This window comes from Zeus faber (genome assembly GCF_960531495.2).
Source record: "Zeus faber genome assembly, chromosome: 11".
In the NCBI taxonomy this organism is placed as follows: domain Eukaryota; kingdom Metazoa; phylum Chordata; class Actinopteri; order Zeiformes; family Zeidae; genus Zeus; species Zeus faber.
Genome location: NC_137205.1, coordinates 28,005,252 through 28,027,751, shown reverse-complemented (window position 1 = coordinate 28,027,751; position 22,500 = coordinate 28,005,252). Strand labels below are relative to the sequence as shown.

Below are 22,500 nucleotides of genomic sequence, written 5' to 3'. Positions count from 1 at the left end.
TGTGTGTGTGTGTGTGCGCGCGCACGCGCGCGCACGCGTGTGTGTGTGCGCTTCCACGGTAACCGTTCCGTGACGAAACTCATAAAAACCTCACTTTTGTGAGTCGTCGTTTTGTGAAGCTCGCCACCATCTTTGCGGGCGAAATCCGTTTGCTTGTGAAGTGGCAGCGCGGCGAGGTTATTAGGAGACCGCCGTCGGCCTAAAAACACTAATAGAATCCGGCGCAGCGGGGAGTCCGGGCCGATAGAGAAAAAAAAAGCGTGAAAAGAAAGAAAAAAACACATTTAAATTGCAGACCTTCTCAGAGGAGCACAGCGTCCGGCGTGCGCGAGCGCGAGCGCAGCACTGTGTTGACATGCGACGCATTATTCCTCGGTCATTCGGTGTGGAATGCTGCATAAAAGATGACGTGAGCGGCGAACGCCCCGGTCCGTGCCGGGCGTGTTTCCCGCAGGACGGTGTAAAGCCGTCGCCGCTGGCGCCATGTCGCCCATCGCGCTCAGCGCAGATGAGGGGAGCCCGGACAGATTTTTCTGCACGCGAAGGACTCCGCTGGTTAATAACTAGAGGTTTTTTGTTTTGTTTTTTTTTCATCCATGGCGTCGTGAAATAACTAGAACATTTCTGTGATTTATGCAACGGTACAACAGAATATCGGTAAGTGAAAAAAAAAAAAAGAGACGTCCAGGTGCTCGTCTGTGTTTTTTTGCATCATTAATCCCAGCCTTCATGAGCTGTCTCCTTCTCCTCCCTCTGATCTCACACCCTCTTCCTACCTGTCTTACCCAGCACCTTCCTTTCTTCTTTTCAACGCACCCCCCAACACACACACACACACTCACACACACACACACACACACACACACACACACACACACACACACACACACACACACACACACACACACACACACACACACACACTTGTCAGACCTGTCCGGGTTCAGTTTGATTTCCATTCAGTGTGTCATTTCTGGTTTCGACAGGAAGCATTGTTTTTAACTGGCACACAGACGGACACACACGCACGCACGCACACACACACGAATAGATCTTCAAACACGGGCCCACACACTCACATGAAGCGAAAAACCGCGCGCGCTCTTCCAGCTTTGACGGCGCGGGCGTGTCAAGCTGTTTCCCGCTCATCACTCCGGCAGACGCCGGCGATGTCAACGCATGTTCTGACAGCCGCCGCGGAAAAACGTGGCTTCTCACCCCCGTCACCTTGCGAATCCACGTCAAAATATGTTTTGGGTTTTTTTTGGAACAAATCACAAGTAATGACATGTGTTTCACATATTAATAATGTATAAAAATGTCTAGCGCATGTGAATCCCATGTGAACGGTGAAGGTGAAGTCACGTGACTTTTGGTGTCAGGGAACCCCAACATTAAGTCTTGTGAGTTAAACGAAACGAAGGAAGGACGAGGAATGGAAAACTGGACTCGTTTAAATGAAATCCAATCACTTCGTACCGTCATTTAAAACATCACAAGTTCGGAATTCCACTTCCCGCTCAGGGCGGTGAAGGAGCCGGCGGCGCCGACGCAGAAAACACATTTCCGGGCGGAATTTGGCGAAACCTTCCCTGGAAGGCGCAAGGACGTTTAAGGTTGATGCAACAAATCGTCCCAAAAAATGTACGCAAAACCCGAAAATAGTACAAAAGTAATTACACGGACGACTTTGGGTGACATTTAAAACGCCCACGCCCCGCACCCCGTCACAACCGCCGGTGGAACTGTAGCCATGAATTAAATATTGCCGTTGACTGGGTGAAATTGCATCGCTTTAACACCAGGTGCAGTGCACACACTCTTAAATGTCACCCTGAACACACACACACACACACACACACACACACACACACACACACACACACGTAGACACACCCACACAGGTACGGTTGCGCTGACATGGCCGCCCTCTCTCCGCCCCCTTCCCTCCATCTCGCCGTCCTTACCTTTCACTCGGCCTGGCGCGGCTGGGTATCGCTTTCCGTCTGTTTTTTTTCGCGCACTTTTTCCCCTCTCTCATCGTTTTTTATTTTCATTTAAAAATGTTTTTTTTTTCTGTTTTTCACGGAAGAATACGAAACGCTCAAGACGGCCGCACTAACAGGAAAGGACGCCTTGTCGGACAATTAAAAAAATCTAAAATAAATAATAATAATCAATCAGGGAAACCATAACGACTCGTCCGACCCGCCTGTGGTGAGCTGCCGTGTAGTTGGTGCGGAATGCAAAATCGGGCAGCACAAACACACTGTCTTCTTTAAACTTTTCGGAGTTATTACTCATTGATTAGCTGAGGACGGGTTTATGTCTAAGGCAACAAAAAAGGAAGATCTTAAAAAAAGTTGGTTCAAATTGAAACGTGTGGAGCGTGAGTGCCTTGTATGAGCCCATGCGTCAGGTCGCCCTGAACCTCCTGAGTGTTGTCAAGATGGCGCCGGGGGAATCGGCCTCCTCCCGAAGCGCCTTCCCTCCCTCTCTCTCCCCCTCTACTGCTCCATCTCCTTCTTGCTTCCTCACACCCGTCTCCTCTCTCTCCCCTGTCTTACCCCCCTCTCTCTCTCTCTCTCTCTCTCGCTCTCTCTCCTTCACTCTCTTTTTCTAATAACTCTCCGACGCTCGCCGTCTCTCCGGAGAGTCTGCGCTCCCGCTCACTTCGCTCTGGCTCGTGGTAATTCAAAGCGCCGGCGCCGGCGCTCCCCGGCGTGGCGGCCGCTGCGTCGGGAAACTGACATTTAGCGCCGCGCGCGTCCGGGAAGCGAGTCGGGCGGCTTTTAATTAGGCGGGGGGGCGGTGCGAGGGGGGCGGCGCGAGGGGGGCGGCGATTTGCCGACCTCTCCGCAAGCCTCCGCGGGAGGCACCGGGGGCTTCAAAGGACGAGGAAGGAAAGGACGAGCGGCGGAGGGGGAGGGCCGGGGACGGGGGGCATTTTGGGGGGGGGTCTGGGGATTACTTTGAGTCACCTCTCCTTTTTAAACAAATACCACGACGGGGAGGTTGTCGGCGGAAAACTCGACACAGGGACGCGCCGGCTCTGCATTGCCACCTGTCTTAGCTCAGCGCACGGGTGCAGGTGGGTTCTGCGAGCCTGGCTCCTGTGGGATGAGGGGAGTTATTTACGCGAAACGGTCTGGTCGGGAATAAAAAAAATATATATATTTTAGTTTTGAGTGGCATTCACTACATTCGGAAACAACTAGGAGCTATAATTCCCAGCCCCCGAAAAAAGTCTCCCAAGAAGTACAGTTTGCAAGGAGAATTTCGAGAACGGTGGCGCTCCAGTCGATGCTTCTCCTTTGACGTGACACTTCGCCAACGGCCCGGGTTGAGACGGCAACGTGCCGCCGCGCGGATCGGTCCGCTGGTCCGTCCGTCTCTCCCGCCGTCTGTCCGCGCGCACGTCTTCGTATCCCTCTGATCCCCCCCCCCCACGCCTTGGCGTTAATTGGCGAACTGCCTTTGTCTTCGCGCCGCGGCGCAAAACGATCTCCTCGGCCCGCCAGTCGGCCGGGTTCCCCGTTTTTCTCCGTGAGGGCGTCGGCTGGAGAGCGGCTCTCCCCCAAATCCCTGGACGCCTCACCCCAACTGCCAACATTCTGTTGTTCTTTCGTCCGACTGGAAACACTTACTCGCGCTACTTGCTTCTGGCTGCTAAGTTCTGTAAACTTCATGGCTCCCTGATGGAATGGATTTTGTGGGTCACACTGTGCGGCCGTACCATAGGACATCCAAAACGGCCCTTCCCCTTGCGGAGTTCAAATAGAACGCCTGCCCTCATTTGAGGAGCGGTTCTTTCATGTATATTTATTCGCGTCTCCCGAACGACCCCGTCACCCCCCGCCGGATTGGGATGACCGCGGTTCCGCCGTGTAACCGTCAGGCTGCTTTGTTGTCCGCGGCCCGACGGCCTTGTAATATCGCCGGCCTACATAAAGGGCACACTATCTTTTCATCGGCGCGGAACTGAAATCTGGGACGGCCGGCGCGACGCCATCGACGCGGTGGGAGGGTTTTTCCTGTGTTGGAGCCGGGGGCTTGCCTTGGGTTTCATGGATTTTCCATTGTGTGATCAGCACGTCAGGATCTGCTCGGTTGAATGCGTGTCACCTTTTTTTTTTCCGTGCAAACTTTGCGACAAATATGAGCTTATTTCTGGGATTATGGTGATATTGATGAAAGTTGAAACATTGGCAGGTTTTTTTAGCACGTTGATTTGGTGAAAATGGGGCGACTGCAACACATCGAGCAGAGGCCGAAGGTGTTATATGCGTATGTTGTAAGGCAAGTCAAAGCAAAGTCATATTTTGGTGGCTCCACTGAGACAAGCACGTTATGCAGCCCCGTGTAATATGCACGTGTTGAAGTATTTGTGATATTAACACCGAAAGGCGTAGACATTAAGCCCACAGCCCTTGATTCCTCACCGTGCGCGCCAGCCCATTTCTACCTCCGAGAGCTCCACTGGGTTTTTTAGAAGGGAGGAAACCTCTTGATGTCAGCCGCATCGCTCCTGCTCGACATGCCGGCAGCAGTGGGAGGAATAATGAAATGATTACATGGAAAGATCAAATGGGCCAACTCTCCAGGGTTGGCAGAGTGATTCGGATTGCCCAATTCAAAGTACAGGAACATTTTGCTGCCTATTGAACTGCATCTTTAATCACTCAAATACCAATGAACTCCCCAAAGATTCAAGATTTCAAAACCGCTGCTGGTTAGTTTTTTTGTTTTTTTTTGTCAGCTCTGATAATCACAAAATCCCACAGCAGCCAAAGTGTCTACAAACTGCGGTGTAGCTGTGCAGATCTTGCTGCAGCGCGGCAACGCTGCAAAATGAAAACGAAGGATGCTACAGCTCATATTGAAATAATCCAAACTGTTTTTTCGGTGCAAGGCCTGTCTCCTCATGACCAAAACAACACACCTCGTGACCCTCCTGAATTCCCCCGAATTCCATTCAATCAATTCGTCGCTTCAGTAATCAATTTTGACGAAATGTTCCCCTCGCCCCCCCCACCCCCCCACATTTTGACGACGACACCGCGAGAGCGCTCCAAAACTCAGAGTTGCGGGCGACGGGAAGGCGTGGCGGTTGTGAACTTCCGAGTTTGGCGTCGTTGACATAAAAACACAGCAGCAGGAGTGACAACAAAGGATTGAGCCGGACGGCCCCTGCGCACCTTGGATATCACCCTTGGGCGGAGTGATGCGCCGCGCAGCTTTACGTACGTGTAAGAGCGGGGGTCTGCTTTCATCCCTTTAGATCCTCCACATTCACTCCACGTTCCTTTCGGTAAACTCCACCTCGCCGAGGTATTTAATCAGCAACAAGGTGCGGCTTTGTGCAGGAACGCTGCTTCCCCCGTGTAGCGGTCGCACGCACGCGTTACTATTACAACGAACACACAATCACATACATACAGACGCACATTTTGAATGCATATCATTCACTGTGTGCATATCTCTCTCTCTCGCATGCACACACCCACACAAAAACACACACATACTCACGCGCGTACACACACACACACGCACGCACACACACAGAAACACACCCACACACACGCACGCGCACACACACACACACACACACACACACACACACACACACACACACACACACACACAGAAACACACACACGCGCGCGCACACACACACAGAAACACCCACACACACACACACACGCACGCACACACACACACGGAAACACACACACACACACGCGCACACACACACACACAGAAACACACACACACACACACACACACGCACGCACACACACACACACACACACACACAGAAACATACACACACACACACACACGCGCACACACACACACACAGAAACACACACACACACGCGCGCGCACACACACACAAACATAAACACACAAACACAGCTATTTGAGACCCAGTCACATCTCCCCACAGCAATTGGGTTAGTTTGGGTCATGAATTAGACATTGTTGACTCTTGGGGGGAATTGAGGTATCAGTTACACCACAGAGACTTAAATGTCACTTGTTACTGAAACGCACACACACACACACACACACACACACACACACACAAACCTTGGTACATCACATTTAATCTAATAATCACAGTGAATTAATTATTTAAAGTTAAGTGTGGCCAGTGGCTATATTTGGCTTGGTGACATACCCCCTCCCTCTCCCTCGCCCTCTCTTACTCTCTCTCTCTCTCCCTCTTCACTTCATTAGCATCCAGGGTTGCATAACTAAGGGTGTGAATCCTCGCCGGGCGGGGTGGGGACTCGTCCTTGTGGGCGAGACAGTAAAAGCTGGAGCTTCTCCTGCCCCCTGGAACTAGTTGAAAAGGGTTTCACCGAACCAATGCCACTGGTAGAAATGGTTTTGTTTTTTTTTTGGTTTTTTTTTGTAGAGTTTGGTCAATAACCATATTCTTTTTATATATTGTCCAATAAAGGAAGGACAGGAAATGGTCAGCGTTTTGTGGAATTGATTGACAAATTCAGGATTTATGCGCTATAATCCCAATATTTGGGGAAATTCCACCAACCAGTTCATTTCTGACTCTTTTCTCTCCTTATGCACAAACAGATTTGTTTTGGTATTCCTCTCCTGGTCAGCTGTGCTGCCATGTCATTATGTGCGTTCCAGGCAAACGTACTTTACACCGTGCTGTGATGGAGCCACGGCTCTGAATTCATGAGCTCCAGTATCGGAGAATTTGGGTATATACAAGCAGATCCTGCGATGTGAATACAAAATAATCCAAGACTGATTATGTTGTGTTGTGATCGCCATGGTAACACATTCCACCGGTCCCGGGCCCGGGATGGAGGACGGATGAAGTCTCTGGATATTTCTTTGCAAACGCCAGGAGAAGCAAACACTCGGGCTGCATCTTCCAGTGACTTGAGTGATGAATCTCGACAGGAAGCCCCGGGAGTCGGTGTGAGAGCGATGCATCCTCGCCTCTCGTGCATCCACACTTTCAAACCCCCCACCCAAAAAAAAAGAACCAGACATCCCCTGAGCGCCGTGTGTGCACGCAACTGTGCAGCCGCGCAACGCGGTTCATCTGGCACATTAATCAAGACCCTCTACTCTGTCTCGCTTTCTCTCTCTCTCTCTCTCTCTCTCTCTCTCTCTCTCTCTCTCTCTGTCCAGGTCAAAGGTCACTGGAGACATTGGTAGACGTTGGGGCAGAGATGATGTCCATGCAGAGTAAGTGCAGAGTCACCGTGCGAGTCGAGGCCCCTTTTTTTTTTCCGAGGGGCAGTCACTCTGCTCTCACGTGTGTCATCCGCATGAGTTGTAATCACACGCCCTGTCACTGCCGTCACACTCTGCTGAGCTGCTGATACACATTAAAGCAGAGCAGTGACTCCAAAACAAGGGACAGAGAGAGAGAGAGAGAGAGATGATGTTCTGAGGAGGGACAGCATGGGCAGTAATATATACAGTACACGGTAGTAATATTCTTGGTAATACATTTTTTATATTTTTATAATATTTTGAAATAATTTATTATTATTATTATTATTATTATTATTATTATTATTATTATTATTATTATCACTGATGTAATTTGTGGCATCCTTATGGCGTCCGTGGTTGTTATTTGCTTGGTTTGGGTACCCTAATATTTCCTGTCCCACTTCACTGCCAGTAAAGCGTTTTGAAACTGATGTTGTATATTTCAACACAAATATCCACCAACGCTGAAGAGACAGAGCAATCCCTGTTGTTCATGTTACAACAGTAGACATTCATGGGGCAGGGATGACTATTATCAAAAAAAAAACGACCTGTCCCAAAACAAAAAACAAAGCAAAGGGAACACATTGACAAGCTGCAGGTCGGACGCTGCTTGAAATCCATCTGTCGTGTTTTTTATTTTTATTTTTTGATATTTTGTTCGATGTTTCCCGGTCCCTCCCTCCAGTGAGCGAGGCGGAGAGTGTCGCCAAGGTGGCCGAGTGGCAGCAGACGTACTACGCCTCCGACTCGGGGATCCAGTCCGGGGCCACCACGGCGCGGGAGGAAGAGTGCAGCACGGAGTACAGCACCGGCAAGAAGTACACCCTGTCCCAGAGCGTCGCCGGGGCCGCCGGTGCCTCCGGGGCCGGTGCCAGCGGCGGGGCCGGTGGGGGCGGGGACGCCGGGGCGGGCGGGGTGGACAGCCCCACAGGTGAGAGGACGGGGGCTTGCTTTGCTTGGCGTGTGTTGCTTGTTTGTTTTTTTTCGCCGTCTCTGCCCTCTTGTCCGTCCGATCCGTCTTTCTCTGTCTCGCTGCTTCTCTCTCTTTCTCTCTGGTGCTGTCGCCCTTTCGACCCGTCAGCCTCCCTCTCCTTTTGGCCAAATGTGAGACGTTCGGTCCCTCGCTATTACTCCGGAAGTTATTTCTCTCTCTCTCTCTGTCTCTATCTCTCTCTCGACTCGGCTCTCCTCCTCTCTCTCAGCCCGTCTCTTTTTGCTTGGTCCTCGGGGGCAGACAAAGATCTACAGTGACTCAGTCAAACCCTTGACCTCAGTGACTCTGTCAGTGTCGCCATGGAAACACAAAACTCCATCTCTATTTCCACCTCTCTCTCTCTCTCTCTTTCTCTCTTTCTTTCTTTCTTTCTTTCTTTCTTTCTTTCTTTCACAAACACTGCCGGGATACACACCTGTACACAGGTGTGTACACAATCCAAGCAACCAAGACCAAAAAATGTGCCACCTGGAGCTGAAAATGGTGAGCGGCACCGCAGAAGCACCGTTTTTTTTTTTTCCCCACAAAGAGCCTTCCAGAGCCAGGTTCTTTAAAGAACCGTGCCTTTAAAATCTATTTGACCAACGAACGAGGGAGTCATTGTCATCGATTTCTACTCAGCCGTTTAATTGGGTAATTTACCATATTGAAGAAAATATATTGGCTAGTCCAAAAGCTCGAATAAGAGACAAGAACTGAACAGTGTCGAGCAGCCACAGAAACCTCCACACACCTGCACTCCCCCTCTGGTGCCAAAACGCTGTCTCTGCCTTTTTCCAAACCCACGATTTGTCGGTTGACGCCTCTCCCTGATCTCACAGAGGACTTTTTGTTGGTCTATTGTGGTCAAATCCGGTGCTGTAATAAGTGGATCACCTCTCGACCGGGAGCCCTTTGCCGTTCTGTGCAAACATTTCTTTGCAGATCTCAAGTGGCAGCTGCCGTTACAGAGGGCGCTCTTTGGGTGTCGGTCAATTGGCAGCACTCAATGCGGAGCCGGACACCCACAAAGGTGCCTCGAACCTGTGGACCTGCGCGCCAGAAAGAAAGCCTCAAACAACGCCATATGCAGCGGCGTACTGGAGTATCGAACAGGTTGTGTGTCCGCTCTTGAGTATGCCTTTTAGACTCGCCTCCTTTAAGTCTTGGAGCTGACTCAAACCAATTGACTGCTGCACCAAAAACCCGGTTACACCCGCTAACATCCGGCATTTGGCGCCAGCGGGAAAGGAAAAACGGCTCCACAGCCAATCGGCTCTGATGTGAACAGGACACCCGGGTCGACCCGCTAATTTTCACGTTGAGGTTCCGGACACTGGAGCATAAATAAACAGGATTATCACGAGGGATTCGATTATTTTGAACGCCTGGAAGTGCTTTGTTTTTCAAGTTTTACAGTTTTATGTCGTTGTTTGTTTAAGTTGCTGCCTCCTCTACTGTTTTGTTCCCAATCGCAGTGGAACCATGACACGCCCCTTTTCCCCCGCGTTGGCGAAGTCGAACTTGACACACCAGAAAGCAAATCGGCATTTCTCCTGGCAACGGGAAAGTTGTCAACCGCCTTTTTTAGAGGGTTGGCCGCGATGAAAACGGTATCAGACTTGTGAAATTTCGGTCCGGGACGTGACTCCTCCTCTCTGGGTGATAACGCAGAGGGTGGTCTTCACTACAACTCTGATCCAACCCCAGGCATTCATCTTGGCTCAACCTAATGCAGGGATATCAAGTTCTTTCTTTTTTTTCCTATTGTTCTCAGCCTTACAAAGCATTAAAAAAAGCTGGAAGTCTGTGGGGAATGAAGCAGAAAGGGCACATTAGCTCCGATTCATTACACAGAAGTGGATCCCTGCCTTTCTCCGCTTCGGCAGAAGTCATTGCACCTCTTAAAACCACCTTCCAAGAGAGTGAAAGCAATGCATACATCACTGTCACATGACTCGTTTGCTGTAAAAGATGCACCGTTTCTAAATTACTTATTCTGGCTTTCAGAAACCTTTTACGCTCCTTTATTGCCATAAAGATCTGGGGGTGGGGAAAAAAAATGTCGTAACAATCTCTCTCTGGGGGTTGTGCGCTCTCTTGCACCCAGAACATATCCTGCACTTTCTGCCTCAGAGAAATGCTCTTTAAGATAATGTCTCCTAGGACGCTCCCAGAGACCCGCCCCGCACAAAGGGGGAGGACGACAGGGTCGATTGCCACACTTGGTCTGCGGGCGGTCGGCGTGTCAAAGCGTCACCCGGGACAGCTCTACGGACGTGAGCCCAAACCCCAAATATCCTCCAGGAGGAAGACCGGGATGAAGACCAGAGTTCGAAGGGCGGACGGAGGTTCGGACTCTGCACCGAGCACCTCCTTCGGAAAGGTAGTCGCCAAACGTGACACCTTCATCGCCCAAATACGGAATTGGCTCTATAATGACTTCTCTATGGGGAAAATGAAGACGTTTTTTTTTTTGGATATACAGTCGCGATCCCTTTCATAACATGTTCAACGCGGGCTTTTCAGACGTGTGCTTCTTACGTAGGATCAATTCCCTAACGGCACACGCTCCATCAATTTCGGTTCCTATTGCCGACACCGCCATGATACGCGCCCGTACTGGGTAGACGCTGACCAGCTGGCTGGCTTGAATCGAGGGTTTGAGGAGTCCTTATGTTGGTTGATGGACGATAATTGAAGGAAACTCACGAGGAACTCACAAGAAGCGGACAACAAACACAGTCAGCTGCACCTGTCGAAAGGGGAAACGACTCCTTCCGGCCGAAATCAATGGTGAAACGCAGACTTTGGCTCCACCCACGGAGAAATCACTTTGGTTCGCGCGGTCGTCCGTTTTCGGGCGGTGACGACGTCCGACTTCCGGCGTCAATAGGTGAGGCTGCGAACGTTGCCAGGAGGTGGGGAAAGGGGAAACGCGCATCGGCGAACACCTCTCCGAGCGGCTCTCACCGGACACGTTTATTACAGCCTGACTGATCGCCGGGGTTCAGTCAAAACATGACGAGATCCCGTCGTTTTCACACTCGACGGCTTCATTGACGAAATCAATTGGAAGACACAGACGAAATAATTATCATGTTCGCTGCACTCGTCAAATGAAGTTGTTACTCACATGATTAAATACGTTTGGGGACTTAATGGGATTTTTTTTTTCTTTCTCGCATAAATCATTTCTCTCTACCACACACACACACACACACACACACCCACGCTGTCTGACTGAATTTTGACCCCCTTTAATATTTGTTTACTGCTGAAGCCCCAAAGGCCGCCTGCCTGTGTGTGTGTTTGAACTGTCTGCCTCATGCACACACACATGCACGTCACTAGACCTTGTGATGTGCATGTTCCAATTTCCCTTCCAGACATCTCCATAATTCTCTTTCTCGCTCGCTCTCTCTCTCTCTTTCCTCTCTATCCTTCTAACCTTCTCCCTCTCTCGTTTTCATCTCGAGAACATGAAAGTGAAACACGACTTAAAGAAGCAAAACCATCTACGCCGCCGGTCGCGAGCCGCCCCACCACAGACTTTAGAAAACAAAAACGACATGGTGTCTGTGACAGCACCCGAGGCGAGTTTAAGCCTGGAGCTTGGGCTTACGCTTGCCTATATCTTGGCGGCAAAGGGAGCCGGAACTTTCTAAACTTGGTAAGTAAGGCCCGACCTCCAGACAGTCGGAGGAATAGGGAGACACGTCCAGCTTGCTTGAACACGAACAAGAGACCCATCAATCGAGGCAATTTTTCCCCCAAAATACTGTATACACACCTCCTTAAGCATTCATATCTTCTTAATGGAACAATTCATTTCCGAGGCACCCAGTGGAAGAAGTGAGCCCTAAAGTCTTCTTCATCCTTAATGTCCTTCTTTTTTCCATTGTCTTGCAGTCAATTAAGGGTTTTCCGGATCAACATCTAGTGGCCATTAGCTCAACTGCACTTTCTCTGTCTTGCTTTAAAGCAGCACAATACGTTTTTTTTTAATCTTAAAATAACAGCTTCAAAATAATTTTGATGCTACACTTCCTTGTAATATGGAGAATGCCACCCCTTTTATTCCCACCCACCCTCCCTAACACCTGTCTTATCACTATGTAACTTCTGTGTTGGGGTTCGAAACTGCGGGCAAAGTTCGTCACGCTTTACGGCACTACGTGACTCCCTCGATGTTTGATTGGACAATATGTCCGGTAATAATGCTCGTACAAAACGTAGCTGCTCCACCTCCCCGACGGCGCAGGCGAGACGGTGCCAGTGGTGCGCCCGGCACCCGTGCCTCAGCCATCGCACGCCAGCCCTCGCTTTCATTGCGCCCTGGGGTTTGTTTCACCGTCTGACTCTTGCGTGCGAGCCGATCTGGCCGGCCGAGCACATCTGGTACCTACACCGGTAGCTGGAGGCCGATCCCCGGAGCCTCTCCCCCCGCCCGGCTTCGGGAAGCTGCGAGGTCCGTGCAAGGGACACTGTAACCTAGGTGTACATTATATCTGTCTTTCTAGCATAGACTTCTAGCATAACAAATTAATTAACGTGTTAAATTCACGTTGCGAAATTAACACTTATTTTGCAACATGAAATTTGTCCAGTGAAATTAAAGTTATTTTTGGACACCGGATCCGAGTTTTATGACAGTGCTGTAAAAATGCATTTGCACTCAGAAACTGTAGTGGGGTCGGATCCCAAAAGTTCCATAGTGCTGCTTTAACTCTCTTTTATTCCCTCTCTCTCTCTCTCTCGCTCTCTCTCGCTCCTTCTCTCTCTCTGTTCATGCACCAGTTGTCACATCCTGGCTAACTACAGTAAGGTCAAGTTTGTGCAGGAAGTCAACTTTATTTTTCAAAAAAAGTGTAATATTTCTCCATTCTCTCTATTTGTGGTCCGCCTTCCACATGCCACCCAACTGGCGTTTTCAGGGCCCTCCGGCACAGAGATACAGACGATGCGGTTGCAAACACACTTGTTTTATTGTGGAGAGTGGGCCAGGTGGAACAAGGATGACAAGTCACAACAAGAGTTCCTCTCCTCTGTGTGTGTGTGGAGATGAAGTTGTTACCTGTTTCTCGTTGATTAGTCCAAGACCCGAGCCCAAGACCAGTGTAGCAGCTCAAACCACACTATCACCACACCACACTCTTCTTTCTGTCTCCTTAATTGTTTCTCTGTCTGCCCCCCCCTGTGCAGACCTGGACCTGCAGTACTCCTTAACTAGGACCCAGCGTGTCAGAGCTGCCATGTTCCCGGAGACCCTGGTGGAGGGGGAGGCGGCCATGCCCGTCCAATCAGATCCGTCACAACAGAGCAACGTGCAGCGCTTGGCCGAGCCCTCGCAGCTGCTGAAGACGGCCATCGTGCACCTGATCAACTACCAGGACGACGCCGAACTGGCCACCAGGGCGGTGCCAGAGCTCACCAAGCTGCTGTCCGACGACGACCTGGTACGATATTCATCTATCTATACCCCATCCATCCATCCATCAGTCTATCCATCCATTTATCTATCTTTGTGTCCATCTGTCCGTCCACCCCAGGTCGTGGTGAACAAGGCGGCCATGATAGTGAACCAGCTGACCAGGAAGGAGGCGAGCCGCAGGGTCCTGGTCCAGTCTCCTGCCATGGTCGCTGCCGTGGTGCGCGCCATGACAACGGCGGTCGACATGGAGACGGCCCGGTGTGCGGCCAGCGTCCTCCACAGTCTGTCCCACCAGAAGGAGGGACTGATGGCCATCTTCAAGTCTGGAGGGATACCGGCCCTGGTCCGCATGCTGAGGTAGTTATATGATATACATGACGATGGATCGATGGATACTACTTCTCGATATTCTCTGCAACTCTTCAGCCTCCAGTTTCTTTCCGAAGCCTCACAGTTTTCTCTGGGAGAAGGTTTTCTATTCTGTAAACACACAAACCGATCACTGCCTCCCTGCCTCGGCCATGGTGAACGCCAGACCATTTTGGTCTGGTGGACACAGAGTCTGTCAGGCACATCGCAGGGAAAAGCCTTGATTGATACAGTGGAAAAGGCAGAGATTTTGTGTTTTCAAGTCTGCGAGTTCACCAGGATGGTTTGGCATGAAGATGAAGTAAACTGAGAGGGAAAGATTGATTCCAGGGGGCTTCTGGGTTCCTGATAATGCATTTGGCTCCACACCCTCTCACTGTAGGAGGCATTTGATTTCTCCAGAGTTCCAAATATAATCAAGAAATGCTTAGTGAGCGCCTTACTACCATTTGGCAGCAGTTTGCTGGGTTCCCTGGCTGGAAATGCTCCAACTTCTACCAATTTCATGGCTGATATGACAGCTATCTTTAACAAAGATGAAAGAAGCAATACTAACTAGCGCAAGAGAAGCCTGTTGCATGCCGGGGAAGCTGACATGACGTACCCTTAAAGAAGGAATCCGCTAACTGCTTATACAACCCCGTGCAGATGTTCTGTTTTCTTTCTTTCGATCTGGCTAACAAGCAGCGCTTCCAGATGTGGTGCATGCAATGTCGAGGACACTTCACAGGATTCACTGGCGTCAGAATGAAAACTGAGATGACCCACAAACTTCTACTTTGGGTGATGAATCCATGCTGTTTGGAGTCTTTCGTTTTGCCATCTTACAATTGATTTTAGGGGAAGTTATGCAAGTGTAGTGTAACTGTGTGAATGTGAAACGGGGCGTTGCTGTAAAAGAGCACGCATTCTCAGCCAACCTACCCTGTATAAATATAGGGCTGAACTACTAAAGATACAAGAGCTTTGAGATACATGAATGAAAACACTCTCCTACATTGAACTGATCTGACCTGGGTCCGAATCGGCACTTTTAGTAGCGTGACATTACAGCCTATTAAAGGGATGTTCCGAAACGAGGACGACTAAGCGAACACCGCAAAGCTGAGGTTTTGGTAGCGGACGCATGGCTGCCTTAACGCAGCGTCTGTGAGGTTTGGAGCAAACAAGCTGACGTTGAGCTGTGTTTGAGCAAGCTGTGGGTTTTAGCCCCACATTCAAGCCTGGCTGCTTCCCCCAGACCAACTTCAGGCACAAGAGAATATAATTAATCCCTGAGACCGAGGTTTGACAGAGGAGGCATAATTCACAGTTATAATTGATTCAGGAGCTTAATTCAGATCCAAAATGAAAGGAAATGGAATTAAAAAACAAAAAAAAAAACCCTCAGTGAGCTTCAAAGAGAACTGGCAGGCTTCTGTGTGTGTAGACCGTGGACGTGTGTGTGTGTGTGTGTGTGTGTGTGTGACATTTATTAATGCTATTATCCCACTTCCTTTCTCCGAACCCACCTCATTACCTGCCCCTCTCTCTCTCTCTCCCTCTCTCTCTCTCTGTCTCTATCACTTCTCTCTCAGCCTCCACCTTCCCACTGCTTCCCCTTTGTCACCACTTATCTGTTTATCACTGTATTTATTTTTCTTTCTGAAGCATCCCTCCTCCTCTCTTGCCACTCCTCTATCTTTCTCTGGTGGGTTTGTCAGTGGGATGGATATACTCCCAATCCACGTGTGTGTGTGTGTGTGTGTGTGTGTGTGTGTGTGTGTGTGTGTGTGTGTGTGTGTGTGTGTGTGTGTGTGTGTGTGTGTGTGTGTGTGTGTGTGTGTGTGTGTGTGTGTGTGTGTGTGAAATAGCTCCCAGTCCTGGTGTACCTCCCTCAAACTAACCCAAACCGCAGAGGTCCCCTGAGCTGCCAAAACCCGACCGCCGGATCTCCTCCCCCATAAAGACAAGATCAGATACTCAAAAACACGGGGGAAAGGTGCGGCAGAGGAATGCGGTCCACGCGGGTCCATCACTGTTTCTCTTTCCAGTGTTATATTTAAATGTCTTTATTTCCGTCTCTTCCAGTGTCTCCCTCTCCCTCTCTCTCTCTCCCTCTCTCTCGCCCACATTTTCCGCCTGACAAACAGTCTTCAGGCTGTCTCACACCAGAACACGCCTAATTTCCACAAACGTACCTCCTGCATGAAAACTCACACACACACCTGCTTCAGGTGCAAATTTTACGCATCTTTGTGAAGTGGATGTTGCGATGACATCATCCGTCTTTTATTTAGGAAATGGTAAATACGGTGACTCCATCCTACCCTGCTGCTCAAAGGCAATAGCAGCGGTTTTTCAAGTGAGAATGTGTGCAGACACACAAGCTCCTTGCGTCAACGAAAGACAGAGAGCTGCTAAAGTGGATAATTTTTCACTGGATAACTTCATTTTATTGTTAAGTGAAGACAAAAATTAAATTTGCAGTTTGGTGGCTGGATCAGTGTCTTCTCCTACTCAGCACAGATGTTCTGCCATTTGGCTTAACCCACACTACGCTTCGTCTGCTAGAGGTTTGTTTTCCCAGACAGAAGCCCTCAAACGACAAAGTTGCTCAGAATGTTTTGCTGGCCACACGAAAGTTCTGCTCTCGCGTGCAGGCTTCCATAGAAACGCAGGAATCCTGGCTTAAATTTGTAATATGTCTTGGTAATCAGTTCTTGGAATCAGTTCTAGTAAAATTCATTGCATTGGAAATGCAGGGCTGCGGGGAGCGCCAGCAGGTGCTTTCCAGGGTCCCTTGGAGGCTGCATGCTCTCATGGGTGTGGGTTGGGGTGCGGGACACCATCCGGGTGTCCTGCGCCAAGCAGGGCTTGTAGCCGGGTGGGGCATCTGGCCGGTTGCAGTATGGCGCTCCTCGCCACACCCTCGTTGGTGGGTGTGGGGGCTCGCCTGCGGGGCGGGCGGTTCTGGTGGGGTGTCGTTCTGTCTGCGCGGTACCTGGCCCTGGCCTGTGGTCCGTGCCTGCCGTCTTTGCCTGGCGTCTCTTCACGCTCTCTGGGACTGCTTTATGCTCGACGGGCTCCAGGCTTCCCTGGGGGCTGGAGCGTCTTCTGTGACTGCAGGGCGGGGTGCTCGGAGCTTTCTAGCCGTCGGGGAGTGTCTATACGGCTGCGGGACTCAGGTTTGGCTGCGGGACCTTTCCCACTGCTTGGAGGCGCTACGATATAATTCCGACCTCATACACCAGAAATACTTTGGGTTGGCTGGGACAAGTGCCGTACACTCACCGGTGGACACACAAACACACACACATGCACAGGTGGACTCATCACAGGCACACACACACACACACATCACCAACACCTGCTTTGAACACACCCCCAACACCCTCCTGATTACCTTCCTCTCCTTTTCTCCCTCATTTACTGCCATAACTGTGACAAGAAGAGGCCACGTGCCAAGTGCTTTTTCAATTTTCTTGAAAGAAGTTGCATTGCAGGTTGAGAAGTTGAACTCCACCTGTAGACTAACTCTGTCCTAGATGCAATGGAACAAATACTCTGTGTTGTATGTCCAGCATGCTGACAGCACAGGTTGAAAAGAAAGAAAGAGACGTGTCCTCGTGTGAAACGGCTTTTACCCTAACTCTCTTCCACCCTGGCTGAATGTACTGTATCTTAAAGATGCAATAAGTCATATTTTATTCACTCATTGACCATGATACACAGCCAAGGTGTGCAAATGTCGTTGATCAGTGCCAGTCAGTCCACTGTTACCCCAATGGTTGCTGAGATTCCGAGCTCTCCCCCTGAACTACATGTTTCATATCCCCGAATGGTTTCATTATAGTTTGTGCCGCATGGACGAACATTCAGCGAGCAAGTCACCGGCATTTCAAAACCCAATCGTCCAATTGTAACAGTTGTGCTTTTAAACCGTAATTTCTAATCTCTTTCTCTTCCCCTCTCTCCACCTCGCTTTCCTTCTCTTTCTCTGTCTCTCCCCTTCCTTGGGTCCATTCCTCTCTCTGTGTCTCTTTCCCCAGCTCCCCGGTGGAGTCGGTCTTATTCTACGCCATTACTACACTGCATAACCTGCTCCTCCACCAGGAGGGGGCCAAGATGGCCGTCCGCCTGGCCGACGGCCTGCAGAGGATGGTTCCCCTGCTGAAGAAGAGCAACCCAAAGTTTCTGGCCATCACCACCGACTGTCTGCAGCTCCTTTCATACGGCAACCAGGAGAGCAAGGTGAGGGGGAGAGGAGGGGCGCAATGATTTAGTAGTCCGCCCGTCCGGCAGGACGAGCAGCCTGGCCTAGACCTCCCTTTCCCTGGCCACTTCGTCCAGGAGGACCCTCGGCGTTCCCTGAGCAGTTTCTCTCCAGTTAAGAAGATAACATCCCTGGGTCTTCCCCGATGTCTCCACCCAGTTAGTCCGGGGCGTCCTTACCGGATGCCCGGACCACCCTAACAGGCTCCTCTAGATGAGAAGGTGCTCAGCCCCGGGTGCCTCCTGGATCACTGGGCTCCCCACCCTGTCACAGAGACTGAGCCCAGCCGCCACGCCGAGAAAACTCATTTTCTTCTGCTTGTATCTGTCATCTCGATTCTTTTGGTCACGACCCAAAGCGTGTAACCACCGGTGAGAGCGGGATTTGATGTCAACCAGTAAATTTAGAGTTCTGCCTTATGGCTCAGCTCCCTTTTCTTTCTACCCTCACTCACAAATTAGACCCAGAGATGCCCGAACTTCTCCAATTGGGGCAGTTTCCCGATGGCTGTGTCCATCGGTGTGTGAATGACTGTAAGTGGCTGTGGGCAAAAGCAATGACCAGAATCATTATGAGGCTTGGTGCACTTCAGTACAGACCATAAGCGTAAAAAAAATAAAAAGCTTGACAGTCCAACAAAAGGAGAATAAAAATAAAATAAAATGGTATAAAAATATACTATTCTAAATTAAATTCAAATGGACAATATATAAAACAGAAATAGTCGCATATTTAAGATATATAAATATACAAATGCGATACAATGCATAGCATACATTACTGTCATGGTTTAGGTAAAAAATTATAAATTATAATATGAATTATGATTATGTGCTAACTATTTTATTACAGGTACATTGTTATTTCACGTACATTATTGCACAAGATGTAATAAAATATGTAATAAAAAAAAGCTCAACAAGAAAAATCGCTTAAAAAATTGCTTGCAACTGGGAAGACAGACTACATCACTGCTATGTTTAATTGAAAATCAATTTTCTAGACTTATCGCTGGAACCCAGGCAAATGCACAGTATTCTGTTTTCTGTAACGTTGAGCCCGTGGTTAACACACACACACACACACACACACACACACACACACACACACACACACACACACACACACACACACACACATAAACTGTGCAAATCAGGCAGGTTGTGAGAAAAGCAGGTGCAAATCAAGCACACTAAAAACCCTCCACCCAACCCCAGAGCGATTGGGAAGCTCAGCGCCATCGACGTGCACATTGGATCGCGGGCTCCCGCGGCGACGGCTATGACCCGCGGCGGGACCGAATGGAGGGTCTGCTTCAGAGCGGGGGCCGTTCATCAGAGCGGGGGCCGTTCATATGGCTGGGGGCCGTTCATCAGCAGACTGCGCTTGTGAACGCTGCTCTCCTGTCCGTCACCACCTACCAGTGTGCATCAGGGTGTGGTGGTGGAGGCGGTGGTGGAGGCGGGGCCGACACACCCAGGGAGGAGGGAACGGGGGAATTCTGATGCATTTTGGGACCTCACAGAAATGGAAAGTTATGGATGATTTTTTCACATCCGCCTTCTACACCTTTATTGGGTTCTACCCCTTCATCTCTCCTGATGTATCGCTCCGTCGCTCCTCGTCCCTCTCGCCATCTCGCTTCACTTCTCTCTCCTCATCCCTCTCCCTCCTCACACCTCTCTCCATCTCTCTCTCCTCATCCCCCTCTCTGTCTCTCTTCATCTCTCTCCTCATCTTTTTCTACTCATCCCACTCTCTGTCTCCCCCTCTCCTCATCCCTCTCTCCATTTCTCTTCACCCCTCTCCCCATACCTCTCTCCATCTCTCTGTCCTCATCCCTCTCTCTATCTCTCCTCACCCCTCTCCTCACCTGTCTCTCCAGCTCCCTCTCTCCTGATCCCCCTCTCCATCTCTATTCATCCCCCCTACTCACCCCTCTCTCCATCTCTCTCCTCAGCCCTCTCTCTACCTTCCCCTTTCCATTTCTCTTCACCCCTCTCCTCGTCCCTTTCTCCATCTCTCTCTCCTCATCCCTCTCTCTATCTCTCCTCACTTCTCTCTCCTCCTCCCTCTCTCCTGAACCGTCTCGCTATCTCTCTCTCCTCAGCCCTCTCCATCTCTCTTCACCCCTCTCTCTTCACCTGTCTCCTCAGCCCTCTCCATCTCTCTTCACCCCTCTCTCCTCATCACTCTCTCTACCTCCCCCTCTCCATCTCTCTCTATCTCTCCTCATCTCTCTCTCTCCTCCATCTCCACCCCTCTCCTCATCTCTCTTCACCCCTCTCGTCAGCCCTCTCCATCTCTCTTCACCCCTCTCTCCTCATCTCTCTCCCCCCACCCCTCTCTGTCCCGCTCTGCCCCCTCTCCACCTCCTTCTCTTCTCATCCCTCTCTCCACCTCCCTCTCTCCTCATCCCTCTCCATCTCCCCTCAAAACTCTCCTCAGTTCTCTCCCCACTTCCCTAACTCCATCTCTCCATCTCTCTTCATCCCTCTCTCCACCACCCTCTCGCATGCCTCTCTGTCTCCCTCTCTCCAGCTACATCTCTCCGTCTCCCTCTCCCCACATCCCTCTCTCTTGTTCCTTCTCTTCATCTCCATGTCTCCTCATCCCTCTCTCCTTCCCTCCCTGTTCCCCGCTACACCTTCATGTGTCCTCATCCCTCTCTCCTTAACCATCGCTCTATCTGTTCTCCTCATCTCTCTCTCTCTCTCTCTCTCTTTCTCTCTCTCCTGCTCTCTCTCTCTCTCTCTCTCTCTGCCTGGGAAACTAAGCCATACTTTGAAGCCATCTGTGTTATTTTCACTCCTAACCGTTCCTTCTTCCCTCCTTTTTCCTGTCAGCTGATCATTCTGGCCAACGGGGGTCCAGATGGCCTCGTCTTCATCATGAGGAACTACAACTATGAGAAGCTGCTTTGGACCACCAGCCGTGTGCTCAAGGTGCTGTCGGTCTGCCCGAGCAACAAGCCGGCCATAGTGGAGGCTGGTATGTGGATTAATAATGGATATTTTGATATTATATTTAAAAAAAAAATCTGAATAGGTCATAGGAGGTCCAGTGTGCATGTAGTGATGAAGGTGTGTGTCTGCAGGGGGCATGCAGGCTTTGGGCCAACACCTGACGGGTTCCAGTCAGCGTCTGATCCAGAACTGTCTCTGGACGCTCCGCAACCTGTCTGACGCCGCAACCAAACAGGTACTGATTAAAATACTGATAGCACGGATAGCACTGATAGCACTGTGTAACAATTCTTTCGTGGGGTAGGAGATGGACCAGGCGGTAGGCGGAACGGAAAACCAGTCTTTGCTGGAAGTTTATTGTAAGACAAGCCAAGATGTTTGTCTTTTCAGAACAACATATAAGTAAGCGGCTTAGTATGCAGTCTGGAGTGGCGGCCCAGCCTCGCTGTCAGGAGAGAGGGAGTGAGGTGAAAAATACAGCAGCTTTTAAATACTCATAATTACCTCAATCTTCTGCAGCTGCGGCCCGCTCAGCCGACAACTAACTCCCGCCCTCTCTCTCCCCGGAGCCACAGAGCAAGTCAGCAACCAGCATCTTAGCCCCCGGCCCATGGATCACTTTGAACTTAACAGACTGTAAAGCCAGATGCCACTGTGTGATCCAGGCGTTGGCATCCTTTATGTGGTGAAGCCAATGGAGCCGGGCGTGGTCTGAATAGAGGGTGAATGAGCACCACAGGAGGTTATAGCTTCGAACACTGGTCGCCCACTCGACTGCCAGGGATTCCTTCTCCACTGTGCTATACTTTGTCTCCCGCTGGGAGAGCTTCCTGATGCTGACGTACAGCACCGTGTGTTGGGCCCTGTCCACCTCCCGGGTCAAAACAGCGCCCAACCCTCCATGCGAGGCGTCTGTCTGCACGCCAAAAGGGAGAGAAAAGTTAGGTGCATGGAGCACTGGCTCCCCACAGAGGACCTGTTTAACCCTCTCAGACGCCAGCTAGCACGGCCCCATCCACTGGACCGGATCTGAGGCAGCCTTCCCGGTGAGGTCTGTTAGGGGGCCGGTCAGCGCTGAAAAGTTTAAAATAAAGCACCTGTAATAGCCTTCCATCCCCAAAAATCTCCTCACCATTTTTTTTGTCTTTGGCCTCGGGCAGGCTGGAATTGCCGCTGCCTTGTCTATCTGAAGACACACCTGCCCGTCGCCTAAGTGGTACCCCAGATACCGTTC

The 22,500-nt window shown here is 50.4% G+C and overlaps 1 protein-coding gene across 1 annotated transcript in view; it reads left to right on the top strand.

Annotated features, from left to right (window-relative positions):
- LOC307237057 (junction plakoglobin-like) overlaps positions 1-22,500 on the top strand; it is a 71,549-nt gene that overhangs the window by 18,626 nt on the left and 30,423 nt on the right. Inside the window, exons 2-8 of the mRNA XM_080009670.1 lie at positions 7,177-7,233; positions 7,955-8,200; positions 13,448-13,701; positions 13,795-14,033; positions 18,077-18,278; positions 21,147-21,291; positions 21,398-21,501. Coding sequence (XP_079865796.1) covers positions 7,218-7,233; positions 7,955-8,200; positions 13,448-13,701; positions 13,795-14,033; positions 18,077-18,278; positions 21,147-21,291; positions 21,398-21,501 — 1,206 coding nt within the window. The 5' untranslated portion in view covers positions 7,177-7,217. The remainder of the gene's footprint in view (positions 1-7,176; positions 7,234-7,954; positions 8,201-13,447; positions 13,702-13,794; positions 14,034-18,076; positions 18,279-21,146; positions 21,292-21,397; positions 21,502-22,500) is intronic.